Consider the following 18,287-nt stretch of genomic DNA (forward strand, 5'->3'; position numbering starts at 1 on the left):
TTGGTGGGTGGATACTTTAAATTAATCATTTATAGGCACATTGTCTATACTTTCGGGTATAGTGGAACCTCACAGCTGAGTATCCTGTATCCTGAGTTCGGATTACTGCCTATGTGGACTTTCCCATGTTCTCCTCATGTTGGTATGGGTTTCCTCCAGGTTTTTTGGCTTACTCCCATCTCCTAAATACATGCAGATAGGTGGATTGATTACCCCTAGGTGTGAATGAATGTGTGTGTGTGTGTGCATGTGTATGGAGCCTTGTGATGGACTGCCATCCCATTGGGGTGAATTCTCTCGCTTTGAACCCAGTGTTCTCGGGATAAGCTCCGGTTCCACTGCAAACCTGACCAGGATAAAGCAGTTACTGTAGATGAATGAAGGAATGAATGTATATTTTTTGTTAAGTTTAGCTCATGAGTATTTTTTTTCACTCGTGTTCAAAAACTATTTACAATCTCTTTCTAAAAAAAAAAAAAAGTGTCAGCGGGACCTTTTTTAACAGATTTATTTAACATTACATTTTCACACCTCTGTATTTTATTGGCTTCCCCACATAACTAGTTGTAAGTCATTATTAGTAGCTTTGGGTAAGTGAAACTCCCACAAGTCATCATGAGATGTTAAACTGAATATATATTTGACTTGTGCTATTGGTGTATAGACATTTGGTCCAAGTGTGTGTGTGTGTGTGTGTGTGTGTGTGTGCATGTGTGCGATTGAGCCAGTAGGGTGGACCCAACATCTGAGATCAGTGAGAGACATGTTATATTATACTGAGACAGCTGTGGATGGATTGGTGGAGTCCTCAGTAAAGGGTGTTGGTGCTTTGGAAACGTTTCATCATTAAAAAAAAAAAAACCCCAGTAAATCCTGAGAACAATATAAACATGACATCCTAGATACAACTCTCAGTTATGAGCACAAAATGTTTAAGTTGTTCCAAATGCTATTCGATGAAGTAAAACCACACAAGAGCGCCCCCTTTTGGCGATCAAACTCATGACCTGGATGTTTTCAGGAAACAAGACAAAATGAAACATCTAAAAATTTCTTAAGGCAAATTTTAAGTCTTCTTTTATTTAATCAGTCTGAGGTTAAAATCGCATGCTATCTAATATATGATCAGTTATAGCTGGTATTTGACTTTGCTCCGGTCCAATCAGGGGGTTGTGATCCTGCCAAGTTTACATGAAATCAGAGGCTTGGGTTTCCTGTTTCATAATGGCCACTCTGCTCCAGATCTCCAGGTTTGTTTTTCTTCTTGAGAAGGAGAAAAAAAAACCCCACCAGTGGCCATTTGTTGGAGTAATAGCATTAGCTAGGTTTTCTTTCCAGGATGAGAGGGAGAGGCAGGAGTCTGACAGAGAGGAAATATTCAGAGATCTGCTATAGTGCCTGTAAACAGTGATGATCTCGAGCTAATGCGCGAACTGCTTATCTACAAGATCTTTGCTGGTCCTTTCTTTCTGTCTCTCCATAAATCGATCCATCATATCAGCAAGATGATGGTTAATGCTTTCTCGACCTGGCTCTGAATATATACAGGAGCTTTACGATGTTATTTTAAATGTGTACACAAACAAATCAATGTCATTATTCCACCTTTCAGAGTTCACTTACTAACCACTAAACAACAATATCCATTTTAATGTTACACCACAATATCTCATTGGTCAGAAAGTGTTGATGAATTTTCTATAACATCAGCTGTAAGTCAAATCATAGATTTATTAATGTTTAATTTAAGGAGTCTCGTGTCACAATAAGAGAGTCTTCACTTTCTGGTTTCTCCAGAAGATAATAATCTAAATTTTGCTTTGTTTGGTTTTTTAGAAAGACAAAAAAAGAGAGGCTGGTGAAGATATATATATATATGCCAACCTTATTGGAGTTATTGAAACAGAATCGGTCCATCACGCGTTAGGAGTCGTGCTTCCTTAAATTGATCAGTAGGGGGCCATTCGCTAAAAGCACGGCTGCGTCTCACACCCACATTAGTGTTTCTCCCAGACAGGAACTCGGCTTAAAACCGAAAGAGCTCCTAAAGCTGCGCCATTAAACCGCCAAAAAATAAAATGTGCTGTCAGACCAAAAATAAAGCTTGTTTCGTAAGGCTTGCGGATGTACAATGGCGTTTAATCACAGTGCTCGGCCTGCAGAACTGATTCGGCGGTGGAATAATAATCGATCCCTATCATAATACAAAATCCTTTTGTCTTTTCTTTTAGAGCTAATGGAATTAGTGGTGGAGGAGCACAGGAAGGAGGAGCCGGTAATGGTCTTTAAGAGATGGAGCGAGAGAAAGAGAGGATGGGGGTGGGGGGGCGCAATAATGATGATGATGGTGATGATGATGATGATCCGAGAATAGGTAGAAGAACGTGTGATAAAGTGAGGATAATTTTAGCGCCGTTTGACATTTTTCCTTGGCTGCACACCGTCCTGAGACAGAGGAGAAAAACGCTAACTAGCTCGCATGCACACACAGAATAATCCAAGTCTCATATCCTGTAACAGGAAACCGGCTAATGCAAACGCATTACCAGTCGTATCCAGTCTCCCTCATGTGGGATACATTACTCACGTTGTTGCTTACTGATCGTATGCTGATCGCTAACAGAGATGCACTTGTCCATGTTCATCAGAGTGCATCTTAATTGCTGTTTTGCAAACCATGGTTATGTATTCACGTATCAGGATTCACGAGGGTGCGTTTTCTGATTGAGGATGCAGTAAGACTACATCAGTCAATACATGAGACAGAGCAGTGCGCTTGGCTTGGCTGGCTGTCAAGCGTCCGCATGACTTACAGTATCTGGAAGGAAAAACAAAATCGATACGATGATGTTCTTGTGGACGGAGGGTAGATTTCCTCAGCTTATGAGCTTATTGATATCCTGCAAGTCTCCACCCTGAGCACCAAACCTCTGCCTCTTATAGCTTTCGAGCTATTGTTTACCGGCTCCTTCGTGTCAAATTTCTGCATCAGAATTCTCTAGAATGGGTGTAGCTTAAGACTTTTCGCCGTTCTAATTTCTTCATCACAGTACAGTTCAAATCATGTGATCCTGGTGTGGTGGGATTCAACACTGTGGTTCAGTAAACAGCTAGTAAACATTATCTAGGTAGTTTGTGTTTTGCAATTAATTTTGATGACAAGCAGAATTAAGAAAACGCAAGGTAAATATAACCTAATATATAACCCAGTATCTGCAAACGATCTCCATGTAATGTTTGGAGATGTCCAGTTTTCAGTTTCACACAAATGCTTGTTATATGCAAATGTTAGAAGAACATTCCGGTCCTATATGTTTTAAAATGATGTTGCAGTTATGACATTGAGAGGACATTCAGCGACATACACACCTGCTGGTCCTGTATTGGTCTTGTATGTTTTGACAGGAAGACATTTTTGAAGCATTCTAAGGACCTCGAAAAAGCCTTTGAAAGAAATTCAGAGTCGTTTGCAAACGAGTCGACTCTTTTAGATGAATGTTGAGAGCTGACTCTTCAGTATTTCAGTGTACTTTACTTCCGTGGAAACCTTTTCAACGTCTGAGCCGTTCGTTATTGAGAACGGTGAAATGGTGTTTGAGTCTCAGAGTCCAAACTGAAGCGCAATGAAATGTTTTTTCGTTCATTAAAGGTAGAGTAACATTTTATGAATCGTTTGACTTCAGTCTTAGTCAGGCAATTCAAAACAATCAATGGTTATAAAATCAGAAGTTTGTCTGGTGTGGGAAACAGTGACAAAGGGCCATTTGGGAGTTGATTGGGGACTCATTGGTATGCTGAGACAAATCACTAGTTCAGAGGACATCATGTTGTTAGCCAGGAAAAGAACACAGCCGTGCCTTCTGGATGAACTTGATTGATGCAAAACAAAAATAGCTACTACTGCAAGCTAATTCCTTTTTTCTTTTTTTTTTTTTGCTTTTGCTGTGTTTTCCCATACAAGTGAACTGCCAAAACTTTATTGCCAGGCTTGTTAACAAGATTTGACCTGACCAGGAAGTATAGCACTTTCCGTAGTGTTAGTTTCTTAGCTAGTTATTTGCTCACTCTGATACAAAAAAACCCCAAAAACATTTCTATATTGCAAACAAAAACATGGAATTGAGACATTTTCCCCCCTCGATTTATTTTGGAGCTGTTTGTTTGCAGCGTCGCATTAACTATCGTTTGTAGTTACGTCATTGCGTTTGCTGTGCTTTTCTCCATTTGCGTTGACTTTTTGTCGAGTTACCGAGTTATTTTGTGCAATTGGGAGTATACTGAAAACCGTGCCTCGAAGATTAAATATCAGCCGGTTCCGAAAGCCGACTGCGTGCATATGTCTGCTGTCAAATGTGGGTGTACGTGTGGTCTTTTCAGACTGCTGCTTCAGTGTATAAACGGCGTGTTTGGGTTCACATGCCACCTGTGTGTTTATCCGTTCTGCTGCCAGAGTGTGTGCTTTTGTGCCTGTGCCCACTTCAACCACTGCAGTCTATACATGTTAAAAACCAGGCCCAGCAGCGTGGTTATATTTAGCCAACTTCACCGCCTTCGGAGACTCAGAGACGCAGCAAACGCTCTTAGTCATACGCAGAAGGGGTCGGTATGGAGAAATGCAGACAGGAGGGTGTCGACGACAGGCTCCTTCAGCCTAATTGCTGTGTTGTGCACAACCTGCAGTGAGATGCTAATCAAGCGTTTCACATGCAGAACTAGTCAGACCGCCGAGCACTGATCCTAATGGTGTGTGGGAGGTTCGTACTGAAAGAAAAGGGAGGGGGGAGGGGGGGGGGAATCCCACAGGACTGAAACGCGTTATTTTTTGCACAACTCTAGCCTTATGGTAGCAATTACGTTTTAAATGGAGTTTGAAGCCAACAGTGCCACAAGCCAGGCATTGAGGGAAGGCCTGCATTCCCACCATGAAAAGACGCCTATTTTGTTTGTTTTGTGTGTTCGCTGTGTCTGGCACTTTTGCAGCAAGGCCTCACACACATGCTGGGTTCATAGGTTTCCGACTCTCTCGGTCGGCATAGTGCTGACAACAGGCCTTCACGCAAACACACAATACACACAAGAGGTATTCGCTGAGCTCGCCAAACTAATCTGCACTCATGCATGCAGACGGGAGAGTACTGATTTCAGTTAACAGAGAAAGGATTGACAGGAAGAAAGGGTTATGGTTAGCAAGCAGCTTTTGCCCAAAAACTCAGCATGTTGTCACTTAAATAGATGAGACACACTAATTACTGCACTCCTCCGAGGATTCACCATACAAGAGGATTGAGTGCAGTTCTAGAGATTGACCAGCGGAGGGCGGTATGTCTCCTAAAGATAATACAGAAGGACCTTGAAGGTGTGGTTTATTCTAGAGTTCACTCTGATTTTCATGACACAGATCCTCATACATAGCTTTATCCATAGGAGGGCCCAGCCTTTCCCCAACCAGTAATATTTTTGTTAGTAAAGTTGTGAAAAAGAAAACAGATGAACTTGGGATATATAATATGGAACACTCTATGTATGTAGGCCAAGTACTTGTCAACGGAAACCCCCTTAAGCATACTTTTTTTTTAACCAGGGAAAGTGAATGTAGCATTTTTACTTCCTTGAGCCCTACTATTTTATCTTTGAGTGTAAATTCACACTGGACGTTGTACCATCCATTCATCTTCAGTATTTGCGAATTCTTGGACAGGGTTGAGGTGGATCTGGAGCTTATCCCGGGAACACTGGGCTCAAGGCTGGAATAAATCCTGGATGGGATGTTGGTCCTTCTCAGGACACCATGCACACATCTATTCACACCTAGAGGCGATGTAGAGTAGCCAATCCACCTACTGACATGTTGGGAGGAAACCAGAGAACCTGGAGGAAACTTATGAGAACACACAGTAACACACGTTCAGGATTAAAACAGGAACCCTGAAGCAGTGAGGTGGCAACAGTACTCGAGCACCACTGGGCTCCCCAAACAGAGAACTTAAATATAATATCGATTGTGAATTTAGGCATTAAACACTTAATCACTGGGGTGGTAGCCTCTTATAGGTATTTTAATTTTTTTTTACCTTTAGGGTGAACCTGGGAACTCATTTATTTAACGTTCGTAACTGGACCTTAAAACCCAGTATTGTGTCTTTTTACGTTGTTGTGTACGTAATAGTTGGAAACTAGAACTTTATAAGTCCAAAGTGGTTGGATTTCATTCCTGCTTGCTTAAAGTGTTTGGATTTGTGTGATGCTGATGCTATTGGTATCTCGATATAAAACGTTTTCCTTCCTTCCGTTTTTGCAGGGCTTCAGAGGAAGCCGCCCATGAGGAAGTGTGATCAGTGAAAAGGCCAAAAGGTGAGAGGTCAGGATGACGACAGTAGCCGCCGAATATGACCACATGGACATCCAGCAGCAGTACCAGGATACTGTCAACAACCGCTGGGATGAGGAGTGGGACAACGAGAACAGCTCGGCCCGCCTGTTCGAGCGCTCACGCATCAAGGCCTTAGCAGGTGAGGGGGTTACACTGGGACCCTGAGGAATTCCTTGTGTCAGATTTGTGTGTGTAATAAGGGTGCTTTCATGCTTGTCCTTTTTCGGGGTAAGTGGCGATGTCTTTGCTGTAGCTTTTGAGCTGCCGGTATGACTTGACAGCTTGCAGCTACAGTTAAAGTGGGACATCACATCACATACTGGTAAATGCCCCCAAAGTACTTGCTATTTTTAGTTAAATTGCAATGTTGGAATGAAGTCTTTTCAATTTCCCCGACCAACTGGCAACCTGATTGGTCTGGAGGTTAAAATGTGCCTGATGTCACCCAGTGCTTTTTTGAGAAAAGTTGACATTTTTTCAACTTGGGAAGCTCCACTGTAACTTTTTTTTAAAAAAAGCATTCAACAGTGCTTTTTATAAACGACCACATTCTGCTCAATATTCTGTACTAAAATGTGCGCTGGTTGTTGAGACGAAGATGACGAATGTGAAAGCAGCCTAAATATCCTGTTTAGAATGGCCAACATGGAATTTTTCCATCGTGAGATGTCCCTTGTGTTGGGTTCCATGCCCAATTGTATTCCATATGGATAATTACATTGTAGATATTTGAACAGCAATGAGCAGTATTTTAAAGTACACAGTGGGTATGTCATTACTAGATTAGAGGCACACAAAAAGTTTGTTTGTTTGTTTATTTATTTATTTATTACTAACTGACCTTCTTCTGGTACTCTCATGCCTTTCCATTTGGTCTTTCTCTCTCTACATAGTATTCTTCAAAAGATATCCAGATTAGGATGTAATACGATACATGCTTTTGTGTATCATGTAAATGTCTCAGGGTACAGAAAAAATAAATACTTAAGAATCCTGATGCATTATTATTATTCAAGTGAAAGACCATCTTTAGGTTTTGGTTGCTGCACTACAGGGATCCTGTAATTAGGCTGGTCTCAGTTACATGGCTCAGTAGTGCTCAGAGGACGCTAGAAACGTTTCCAACTCCTGCAATCGGATTTGAGTATGTTATTTCACATTCCTAGCCGATTGTGTTTATGCATAAAGAAATAACAGGGATATCCGGACAGTAGCGCATTTACTGTGTCTGTTTTCAGCTACTTTCTCCCAGCAGCGGTCGTTTTTAAAGTGCCCATAAGTGCACTGTTTACAGAGACATGATGTTGTTTATGATGGCTCTCTAGTGAAGGGCTGGAAGATGGTACAGGAGACAAGAGAGGGAGAGAGAGTGAGAGAGAGAGAGCATTGGGCGAGAGGGCACTCTTAAAAGCACCAGAAGAGTGAGACTTGTTATTGCCAGAGGGCAGTGGAGCTTAAACAGGCCTGGCTTTAAACCTCCAAACCTCTTGTTTACTGCCCCCACACAGCTCAGAGAGTACTTCAGATATTCCTGTAAAAACTCAAAAAAGTTAGAACGTAAAATATAATATGGCCTTTCTTCTGTATCCTTCGTTTGCCCGAGACCGCAATCCAGTTTTAGGAGTGTTGGAAAAAGGCCCCCTAGAATTCCAGTGAGCATCCTGCTTTTCACATGATTCTGTTTTCCTGCATTCCTGAGCACACAGAGCGTATGCGTCTCTCTCTCTCTCTCTCTCTCTCTCTCTCTCTCTCTCTCTCTCTCTCTCTCTCTCATTCTTACTCCACCCAATTGTAAGGGAAGAGAGAAGATTGGAATAAGCTAAACATTGTAGTGTTGTCACAATATCAATTTTTTCATACAGATACCACATTAAGGACCGCAGTATTGGTACTAACTGATTTGAAAACGAACTAAACAAAGTTTATAACAGAGACATGCAATGTACTACAGAATAAAAATTGCTTAAGACTTGCTGCTGTTGAATTTGGTCAAAGGCACGAACACAGCAAGCTGTATAAATCATCAAGTACTTTGACACGAAGGAGCCGTAAAAAATACTTGCTCATTTTCTCTATCAAGGGCTCAGGTTGTGAAAATGACAAAACGCGCATCCGGACAAGGAGGTATTCTAGGGAAAAGGTCTTTCTGTGATTGACCTCACTGTGTCCAGCAACCAGTGACTTAAAAGGAGCTTGCCAATGTGGAGGCAAGATCCATGACTTTTCATCATGCATTCTAACCTGGACATATGCATAGGAATGTTTTTTAGCTCACAAAGGAATGCTGACCAATCCCACACATGCTCCTGAAGGAATTATGACTAATCGCACCTGTTCCTGAAGGAGCTATAACCAATCCTTCCTGCTTCCAAAAGAATAATGACCAATTCTACTCATCCCAAAAGAATTCTGACCAGTCCTCCCACTCCCAATCACTTATGACTAATCCTTCACTACTGAAAGATTTCTTACCAGTCCCCCCTCTCCAGAAGGAATTCTGACCAATCCCCCCACGTTTGCAGAAATTTTGACCAATCCCTCCAGGTCCTGCAGAAATTTTGTCCAGTCGCACCCACTCCCGAAGGAAGTGTGACCAATCCCCCATTCCCAAAGGAATTCTGATTAATCCTACACACTTTCAGAGGAATTCTGACCAATCCCCCCAATTTTGCAGAAATTTTGACAACTCCCTCTAGTCCCTGCAGAAATTTTGACCAATCCCTCCAGTTCCTGCAGAAATTTTGACCAATCCCTCCAGTTCCTGCAGAAATTTTGACCAATCCCTCCAGTTCCTGCAGAAATTTTGACCACTCCCAACAGTTCCTGCAGAAATTTTGACCAGTCGCACCCACTCCTGAAGGAAGTGTGACCAATCCCCCATTCCCAAAGGAATTCTGATTAATCCTACACACTCTCAAAGGAATTCTGATTAATCCTACACACTCTGAAAGGAATTCTGACTAATTCCCCCACTCACAAAGGAATTCTTTACACTACTCCCCTCGCCCCCCCGAAGAAATTCTGCCCAATCACGCCCACTCCTACAGAAAGTTTGGCCAATTCTGCAAAGTTCTGCAGAAAGTTTCTCCAATCATTCCCTCGCCTGATTCATACCTGACTGCTCCCTCTGCATGAAAGTAAAACCTTCCCACACTTGTGGCTTTTTGTTTCTGTTGTATTTTGATGCACAACTCTAGTCTAATCCTTAGTTATCATTAATATATTATACGCACCGCTTGAAATTTATTATATTTCCTCGAAAACACAACACTGCAGTTCTTTTCTCTTGCATTTCTGAACTGACTCTGGGCAACTGACAGGATGTAACGTTAGCACACTTTCTAGTCCCAGAGGGTCTTTAAGGCAGGAATCCCCCCCACTAGCACTCAGCATACCCCACTAATGTAGACCATGTGGCCTGCCATGAGAGAAGCCCATACAATGACATACAGCCCCCTCCACCACTTTTTTCAGCATGCCTCAATTAACGGTTGCCAGATTGAGCAGAAACAGACAGTATAGTATAGGGAAAATGTATAGGAAAAAAGTGAAGCAGCATTAAAAAGGTTCCTCCAAGGGAAAGTCTTCAAACATGAGCATGGGTTAGATTTATTAGTTTTGCTCCTCTGAGCATAACTTTTAGAAATGCCTCAGATAAGGAAATACCGTATGATATTTACATGAGGTCAATCGCTCAAACCATAGCAGTGCTACATGTTGAAATGATAAATGTTTTTCACCAAGGGTCATTTTTAAACCAACCATTTCGAAAAAATGTGTCTAAAGAGGCAAAGCTGCTAAATCTAGTACGTGCTTTATGCCAATTCAAGCCTTTAGAGCTTGTCTTCCTAATGGCTGCTTACAGAGGAAACGCCCATGAATTTTTCTTTCCTTCCTCATGGCTTCCTTCCCTGCATTTGTCGCCCAGATGCTAGTAAAAACCACTCCATGCTTACAGCATGCCTCTCGTATTGCATCATGTTTCTGCATCCGTGAACTCTCTTACCCTTCACCTTTCCTGTCCAGACACCTCGGATTCATTCGCTCTGCTGAAATCAGCAAATATAATGAGCTCACAGGCAATAAAATGTCACTGTTAGTGATGTACTCATTGGCATGAGTTGCTCTCGTTGGAACTGTGCGGTTTCATGGGCCCATTCTCTTCAAGATCACATTGCAACATCATGTGAAAGGTTAAGCATGAGATATGTGTCCTGAAGGGCCTGTTGTCTGAGTTCAGAACCAAACAATCTTGAAAACACACATTTATCTTGTGCTGGAGAATTCGAGACGCATACAGGTGGTATTGTTCTTGTTTCTATTGGTTTGTAATGCAATATTAGTTTTATATATTGGGCATTGTGTTGTTAAAGTGCTGGTAAGCTGCGTTCAGCTAAAGCTCGTCATTCTGAATTTCTGACCTCAGGCTAGGAAAAAAACCAAAGAAAACACCTTCTCAACGTAGAATTCCTAGTTGGAAAGTTCAACCCTGAAGCTACAAACTCCTCAAACCTCTGTCAGAAAACTTTACCACTGAGGGTAACAAAGCACTGAGGCCCTGTTTACACCAGTGCGTTTTTGTTTTAAAATAAAAACGATCCTCGTCCGCACTGGCGTTTCCACTGTGTTTCAGAAACGATCTCCGTCCACACTACACGAGCAAATACGCATGTCACATGACCATTCATGCACACTGGGCATGCACATACAAGTGTAAACAGGAAGTTGGTTGCTAGTCACCGGCAAGCACAACAAACTGGTGTTCCATGTAGGGCTTACGCCGATTTCTTTAATCCTAGCTCGCCTCTTGCACACGTAGGCAGCTGCAATATTATAAAATACAGAATTTAACTGTACAATGGCTGCTAAGAATGACCACAAAGCCAGCAAAGCTTGCGGTTCAGTCTCCGTGTTGTGTATACGATCAAGGTAGCGTAATGGTCATATGGTAGGGGCTTGACGACTCACTGATCCAGAAGACCCAATCGGGGCGAATGTGGGTGAAGCCACGCCTTCGTTTTCAAAAGTCTTCGTTTTGATCCGTTTACACTGAAATGCATGCCCGGAGATTTCAAACTAAAACAGGGTCTTCGGTGTTTCCAAAAGTCTCCGTTTTCGAGGGTGGAAAACGGCGGAGTAGTGTAGACGACAGGCGTAACTGTAGCAACAGTTATGCGTTTTAAAGCGAAAACGCATTAGTGTAAACAGGGCCTGATACTGGAGATTCCTTCCATCAATATTAAATAAGCATAGACTCACAGAACATGTCACTACAGCAATGAGTACACACGGTTTTGATTTGTAAAATGTTTGAAAAAAATATGTAAGTTATCACTGATTTTTTTTTATAATGTTAGCTGGCTAGATTGTGGATTTTTGGTGCTTGGACAGAGCAAACAAAAGACAAGCATTCAAGGAGCCAGTTTCTATTCCCCATTGTGTAACTCGAAAACGTGGAGGTCAAAAATGACGTAACTCCCAGTTCTAAATTCCCACTTCCAATGTGACGTTGAAAGGAGCAATATTACATACATCATGCCATATTTTTATTTTTTATTTTATTTTATTTAAATGCAGCTTGTTCTTTAAACCCCATTGTATGATACAACTCTGTTCAACTTTCTTCAATTGTTTCTTCAAGCTTCACTGCAAAAATTAGTATAGACAGTTATTGCTATTTTTAATGAGAACTTCCCTTCAATAGCAATTTTGCCTTTTTAAATGAAGCAAACAGCTGCACTGAGTGTCTATCTCATGTTCCAGGAAACGTCCCCTCCCTTCTCTACTCAAAGTGAAAGGAGAAGAACATAAAAACACATCTCTGGCTGTTACTTCTCAAAGCCGTATGAGAAATCATTCCACAGCTAATAGTCAGATGCAACAGAAAACAGAAGGGAACAGGGAGGTCAAAAAGGATCAGTGATGCCTGCAGGGGTGTGGAGAACACGTGGGTAACTTGTGACTGCCCGCTGACACAACCACAAGTATTTCTCTATAATATTCCTCAAAGCCATTGAGTCAGGCCAGATCTTGCGGCTGAAATCCCATGGTCCATAAACTATGGTGAGTATTGTGTTATGGGAAAAATGAAATATGCTCACGGGGGGTCATTTTTGTACCACATGTTATTCCTGCTACTTGTCCGCTATATCCCGAGGAATTCTTATCCATATTAAAGGATGAGACCCGCTCAACGGTATAACTCTAATGAGGAGATTGATATGAGTCCGAACAAGGTTTCATGTGGTATTCCTGTTAAATGTTAAAATAAGTCCAACGAAGTTATGCCCCAGAATAAATCTCAGCCCTTTTTTTTCCACGATCGCTCTCTTCATCCACTAGTGCATAACAAGACCCGACTGTGCTCTGTGTCGAGGTCCAAGTTCTGTCCCATTAGGGGACAGAGAGCAGACAGGATGCTTAGGGAGACATTCATCATCAGCTCATCAATCATAAGGAAATTTTCCTTCTGTGATTTATTCTAGTGAGAGCAGCCAAGCCCAGGAGTAGCCCCAAGACTGCAGGCCTAAGACACAAGAGCTAGTGCTCTCAGAGGAAGTGTGCTACATATTTACTTACTCGACAGACTCACTTGGAAGTCCACACACATGTATGCAGAGGTGGAGCCTTTCCCTTTGCATTTGTGCAAACGGAAGTGCGACAGGAAAGGGGAGGGGGGGGCGGGTGACGGTTGACTGCTCGAGCAGGATGTTTTCAAATGAGCTTTTAGATGGGACATTGGTTGCCCTGCCATTCCAAAAAGGGCTTTTAGCATTTCTTGTGGCAACACATCCATCCATCAAGCTTCCGAAACAACAATGCAGGGAAACCGAATGTTATCCTGTTCCATTTCTACCCCTTCTCTTCACTGGAGGCTTGGTACAGTCCTCCTCCTCCTTCTCCTTCTCCTTGTTCGCTCCACCTACTGCCCGCCTTTATGGTAATGAGGGCAGTGAGATCACTGCTAAACACTCAGGCAACGGCAGGGCCTCTGGTGAAATTACAACCCCGAGTCCTCCTCCCACCCACCACCTCCGCCTAGTCTGGCCCAACAAAGGTGCGCTGTGCTGGAGGGAAGCCCTTTCATTGGCCTGCTTCTGTTCACGTCCTCTCTAACGCCGAAATGATTTTGTGGTCCTCACTTTGTAGCCCACTTTTCCTCGGAGAGAGGCTTGACTGAGGAAGAGCCGAGTAAGGGACGGATGGTGGGTGTGTGCGTGCTTAACCGTGGGGGGAGAGGCCACATTTGAATGGTCAGGGAGGGAAGACAGATTGAGAACAATCAGAGGAGACGCATGCTTCCCTCCTCCTCCTTCTCCTCCTCCTCCTTCTCCTCTCTGGAACAGATCCTGCTGTGTTGACTATTTCTCAAGTATTAGACTGGAATAAAGCTCCAACGGACCAGTTCCCAAGTCGTCTGGATTTCTTTTTTGTTCACTTCTGGGAAAGGGAACAGACCTGAGTTTGAAGGAGGGAAGAAATCCTGGTGAATCTTTGCTTTGTTTTCTTGCTTCCCTCCATTTTTGGCACTCTTGCTTTTCCGTGGTTTGCCAGGAGTTTGGGAGTTCTGGATCCCGTTTGAGTAAGGGAACATGGAGACAGACTGGGGGTCTGGGGGGGCTGAGGATCTCTACCATGGATCTGGCTATTCGTCTCAGATGCCCTTCAACTACAACCAGCTAGAGGGACGTTTCAAACAGCTGCAAGGTAAGACTGCTCTTGCAGGTCGGGCTCGGTTGTTTACAGCCGTTGCCATGTGTTCGTGCTCAAATGACTTAAGTGAACATGGTCTTGCTGAGGAACTGTTTTCTAATTTAATACATGGGATCGAAAGGAGCAACCTTGGAACATGTCTTGCTGTTTTTCTATCTCTGCTGGCTCATAATCCTAGAAGGAAGGAGGGGTTGAGGGGTGAGGTAGATTTGTCTGATGCTTTCCTTGGATCAGTCTAGGAGAGGATGAGTTTCAGACAGGATTAGTAAGAAAGCCAAGACAGAAAAAAAAAATTGTCTTCCGTGTATGTACGAGTTTCATTACAAACGTTCCAAGACTACGTTGGACTCCCCCTCCTCCCTAAAGCAACAGCAAATACAAGGGTAGTCTGAATGGGTCCGTCATGCACAACAATGGCAAGCCGAGGATGGTGGGAGCGGTTGTTTTTGTTCAGCCTGCCTATAGTATTTGTGGTTCATGGTACCAGTGGTGTACATAACCATATGCGATATATATGGCTTTACTCTTGAACAACATTCTATTCAACAAGACACAGGAAAGAAACAAAAGAGCTACTTTTTTTTAGTGCTACTGTCCTTTTGTTGTCACTGAGTGATGAAATGGCAGCAGCAGTGACTATGTTTGGTAGTCATAAAAGCTTAAAAGCTGAATTTAATGTGTCAGAAAGGTCAGTCAGAGTGAAAGGAAATTGAAATAATTGTATCAAGTAGATCCCTTATGATAATGGTACGATGATTATGATGCAGCCAAGCTGGACTGAACAGTGGGAGTGCTCCAGTCAGTCTGACACACTCATACACACACTTTTTTTTTTTTGTCTTTTTGCTTTTCACGACTTTGTCCTTTAATTGGTTTGTCTTACCTCTATTTGGTTTTACCTCTATGTATAACTTCACCGAAACTGGAGCACTACCATTATTGTTTTGTTTTGTTTTGTTTTGTTTTTTTAAAATCAGCATTTTCTATTGAATAGACACATTAACTGAGTCTGAGTGTACAAAGTCCATCTGAGATACAATTTTTTTATTATTATTAATTTTTTTTTAATAAATCTGTTCCTTTAGTTGGAAATGTATTTATTAGTACTAAGCTAAGTTTAGAGGAGGAATCCAAATTGTGCAAGCTCAAGAACTGTGTCCGGTCTACTTTCAGAGCTATAGATCACACCAGGAAAGAGCTGGACAGACGACTCTCTCTTGGTAATCAGTAAACCATGCACTCGCCCTGTCCCAAATCATAAAGCACTTAACGACAGGAAACTTAAAGACTGAAAGACGACGACTTGACCTTTCATCTCTGACATACTGTACCTCTTTGAGAGCACTCTAGTGTGTTGGCACTTTATACTCAGTCATACAAATGTATATTCTCAGGAAAGATATACTGATTTGTTTAATCATGCATAAACATATTAAAATTTACCCTTGACTTGGTGCGCTGAATATTACTACACAGTTAAAAAGTGATCCTAAGCTTCGCTAACACTTTCCCCAGACTCTCAGGACAGTATATATCAGCCAAGACAAATGGGCCATATCTACTTCTATTGCCAACATGTAGAAACAAACCAGAGCATCCCAGACAGTGTATAATGCACACGGCTGGCCTACAGCTTACAGGTCGCACAAGGGAAAATCCGGATTATTCTGGATATGTGTGCAACCATAACAACTTCATAACAAAATTGAATTATGAATATTTCTTGGATGGGTCCACTTGGATGATGGGTGTGTCCAATTAACTCTTTACTGGAACTGTTTAAAAAAGATAAACTACCAAAAACGCTTCTAATATGGAAAAGAAATGCAAATTGTTGCTTATACTGCCACTGTTGAAGAATATTTAAAACTGAGACAATAGAGTGCTACAAAAATGATGCATTTTTGTAGGCCAACCCAGAAGTTAGCATCACCTTGGTTCCCTCGACAAAAATCCAGTAGGATGTTTCCATCAATTATTTTAGTGCTAAAATGCTAACTCATTTCCGGGTTTTAGGACTCATTTTTGCAGAACTCTATTCAAGTGGCGCAACAGAAAAGTGTTCCTATCATTGAGAGATGACAATTTCATGGCCGGAAGTCCAAGAGAGAGAACTGCAAACCGTGGAATTACTGTCTCCCCTGTCAATCAGAGTGATAGCTGTGTGCATCTGTGAGCTTGTGTATGCAGAAGAGGGCAGTTAGCATTTTCCTACAAGTGCTCAGTTTCCTGTGACATAGAATGCGAGCTAGCTAGTGGGAGGGAATTGGCCAAAATCCTGATTTGGGGGTAAAAAAAAAGTGTGACAGGTCAGTGACTGGGTGTTTATATACAGTACATAGAACAAAGGATTCATCAAGGTTTCTTTATATGGTTAATAGATTTCTTTCTAAACGATTTCTGCTTGGAACCTTTTCTGAAAACTCTCTGGTGTAGGGTTCTACATCATCTACATGTCTGAAATGTCTGCAGTATATGGCATTTAAAGTCACTGAGATCCACTATGGAAATTTACACAACCTTTTTAGGGAAAAAAATTATATTCTTTTACTGAAGAAAGACCCTTGAAAGACGGTTCTATACTTATCTTTAAACATCTTTATCTTTCAGATGAAAAAATAAATTCTGGTAGATTTAAAAATAAATTATATTTCACAAAGAAATGGTACGAACCCCATAGAACCTCAAGGGACGAACCAAAGTACCCTTTCCAGTGCATATATTTTAGTTTTCATGATAATGTGAATCAACAGTCCTTGTTAGCGGACTAGGACTTTTAGAGCCTCCTGGAGATGCCTCAGCTGTTCTTCTGTGAGCGTGCTGTGGGGGATCTTCCAGGATCCATGTTGAAGCCCTCCACATGTAGCCCTGCCAGTCCGCCACTTCTTGCAGCCTGGCTCAGTCCGTGGCCGTCTGTTCGGCTGTTGGCGGGGCCATGGTCTCCGAGCACAGACACAGAACTCTAGAAGATTCTCTGTCAGCCTAAGGCATGTTATGTGTGTGCCGAGTTCCCAGCCTTTTTCCCAGCATGATTTACTCAGTGGGTGTCATGGCCTGTCTGTGCAGTCTGACCCTTTGCTCCAGCAATGGAGAAACAGTTGAATGGAGCTGTTAGTGTCACCGGTGGAAGTGACTCAAAGAAACAGAATGGAGCTGTTTGAGCCTTGGCTGTGAAGCAGCATGAGTGGGAAAATGGCGAGGTGAAAATCTGCTTTGTGTGTGAAAGAAAGTGAGAACGAACCCAAACGAAAAACGAATGGAGACGCCAGGCGGAATCAGCGCTCCATTTGCTCCATTGTGGAGAGACAAGAGTGAGCAGAACTTTCATTTTGCTTTCGCTGAAGCATGCATTAACAGAACATCGTGTTTGCTGAACTCTCCAGAGCAGCAGAGCATGAAAACTATACCGAAGTGTTCTGCTTTCTTAACAGTGTGAAATATTATTTCTATTTCTATTAAGTGGCATTGCACAGACATACCAGGAAAAATTTTCTCCACCACATAAGAGCACAACTCACCACTTAACGGACCGTGCACAAGAACACTATATCATGTCCACACTTGGTGTAGTAAAGTGCAGCTAAGAGTGAAATTCAAGCCGCTCCATGTGTCTATCGCTATACCGTGATTGTGCTGCTACACGTCTCACCTGAAGTTTTATTTCGGTATGCTACAATTAAACGTCAAAACACCCATGCGGTTTTCCCTGATGATGACAGTGGTGCAGAAACCAGTATTGAAATAACAATACCGTGCAACCTTAGTACCAGCATACATTCAACATGGAATTCGCTTTTGGTGATGGATCATTGGGTCAACCAAAACAATGATGCAGTTCATACTCAATAACAGCGGTAATGCAGCCCAACGCAAATCGTTTCAATTACCACCCTGAAGTTGATCATTTTCCTAGAACAGCATGTTTTCATTTCTTCATGGTAATGTTGAATCTTATAGACAATTTGCCCTTGTCACTTCCGTTATAGCAGCTATAAACATTCCTCTTTGAAGTTACTAAGGCAAAAAACGTCACTGGTTACCAAGAAAGTGCGAAACGTAAACGTAAACGTCTCTGTTCTAAAGTCTTTCATGTAAGGAAAACTTTACCTCCGAGTTTTACAAAGCGCTGACACTGGAGACTCCTTCCATACATGTTAAATAAACATCTCCTTACAGAAAAACGCATGCCGCCCGCTATACGACT

The 18,287-nt window shown here is 42.2% G+C and overlaps 1 protein-coding gene across 2 annotated transcripts in view; it reads left to right on the top strand.

The window, feature by feature from the left end:
* sptbn1 (spectrin, beta, non-erythrocytic 1) overlaps positions 1-18,287 on the top strand; it is an 83,971-nt gene that overhangs the window by 22,111 nt on the left and 43,573 nt on the right. The window contains exon 2 of one of the 2 annotated variants that reach the window (XM_053635686.1): positions 6,299-6,509. In XM_053635686.1, the coding sequence (XP_053491661.1) occupies positions 6,365-6,509 (145 nt within the window). In that variant the 5' untranslated portion in view covers positions 6,299-6,364. Of the gene's footprint in view, positions 1-6,298; positions 6,510-13,147; positions 14,078-18,287 lie in introns of those variants that run through there. The other variant, XM_053635687.1, reaches the window with a different exon arrangement.

This window comes from Ictalurus furcatus, chromosome 10 (assembly GCF_023375685.1).
Source record: "Ictalurus furcatus strain D&B chromosome 10, Billie_1.0, whole genome shotgun sequence".
Classification (NCBI taxonomy): domain Eukaryota; kingdom Metazoa; phylum Chordata; class Actinopteri; order Siluriformes; family Ictaluridae; genus Ictalurus; species Ictalurus furcatus.